The sequence below is a fragment of the Histoplasma capsulatum genome, genomic scaffold, assembly GCF_000149585.1.
Source record: "Histoplasma capsulatum NAm1 scaffold_2 genomic scaffold, whole genome shotgun sequence".
In the NCBI taxonomy this organism is placed as follows: Eukaryota; Fungi; Ascomycota; class Eurotiomycetes; order Onygenales; family Ajellomycetaceae; genus Histoplasma; species Histoplasma mississippiense.
This window is the reverse complement of record NW_001813981.1, coordinates 2,256,862-2,258,169: the sequence shown is the minus strand read 5'-3', so window position 1 is coordinate 2,258,169 and position 1,308 is coordinate 2,256,862. Positions and strand designations below refer to the sequence as shown.

Sequence of the window (1,308 nt, the reverse complement as noted above, 5' to 3'; positions counted from 1 at the left end):
TTAAGGATATGGAAAACCAAAACGTTCCTGGGTATTCATTTGTGACCAATTCTTTCCGTCTAATAAGGTCCCAAAGCGGTACGGACATGCCGATTTCCGAATTACGTTCAGGATCTATACCATATAATCCATCTTTTTCAAGTACTGTTACTCTCTGAGCCGGAATGCAGTTCAGCGGAGAGTTTCGTCATGACTCTGCTCTCCCCTCTTCAACCGCAACGACGACGACGGCACAGATATCATCGATTTTACCACCTCTCCATTTATCCCCAAGGGTAATATCGCTGAGCTTCCTTCGCAAATGGGCCGTCCCTATGACGATCCATGCTGGAAACTTTCGCCTGCCGAACAACTGTAAGAGCGAGGCGATCCTGCAACGGAAGGAATCTCGTTCGAGGGTTAGATATCGGTTGCTTGGATTGAGAGTCGTTCGCCGAAGTGGAGACGCTGGGGGCTTGGACAAGGCCGCCTTCGTGAGTGAATCTATCAAGATCAGCGGCAACGCTAATCCCCGACTCCGAAGTAACGTTCCAAGCACCAGCAGTTATCATTTGGTCTGTTATGATATTTAAAATATCCTGGTTGAAAAGGTTGTCGAGGACGCCGTCCGTTGCAAGAATGAGCACGTCACCATGCTGCATTTTCAAATTAGTTACACTCGCATGGCAGGGGAAATCCTCGAAGATTTGACCTCCGAACATTGACGATTGGATTCGGATGAGCGGCGGTATCAAGGAGAGCTGGTACGGAGCATTGAAAGCGTGCGTTTGAGAAATGGAGTACTGATGAATGGCTGCTAGTCGGCAAAAAATGGATCCTGAATCTCCGAGGCTGGAATCGAATTTTTGCTGTCAACATTACAAGGTCATACACAGGGCTTCGTCATGTAGCGAATAGACAGGATATTTACATACTTCGCAAGTTCCACTCTCCCATCATCATGCCCAATGCCAATGCTAGCGGTACTTCCACCTGCAAAAATAGATTGATCTGCTAAGCATCTCTCATAGCCGGCCTGCATCAAAGCCCTGGGGCTCAATTTTTCTACTTTTGTATTCCAATCTAAAGCGGCCTGAGCCATGTTGCTGCAGAGCGCATGGGAGAAATCCGCCGGGTCCACACCCGATTGGGACCAACCTCCTACACCATCTGCCACGCCAAAAGCAACAGTATTGGGTTCACCGTTCACCTTGCTCACAAAAAAAGCATCCTCTCCACGATCAAACCGGGACATCCTCCGGGCGAAAGGCGTTGTTCAACGGCCTGTAGGCCTAAGGCCGCATCCTTTCCGGCCTAAAACTAAGACAG

General features: G+C 48.9%; 1 protein-coding gene across 1 annotated transcript; it reads right to left on the bottom strand.

Annotated features, from left to right (window-relative positions):
• Positions 1–263: 263 nt before the first annotated feature.
• HCAG_02743 (conserved hypothetical protein) lies at positions 264–1,081 on the bottom strand (the record flags this gene model as incomplete). The annotated part of the gene is made up of 2 exons (XM_001542522.1): positions 264–831; positions 915–1,081. The coding sequence occupies 2 exons, from the start codon at positions 1,079–1,081 to the stop codon at positions 264–266; spliced, it is 735 nt and encodes a 244-aa protein (XP_001542572.1).
• Between the last annotated feature and the right edge of the window lie 227 nt (positions 1,082–1,308).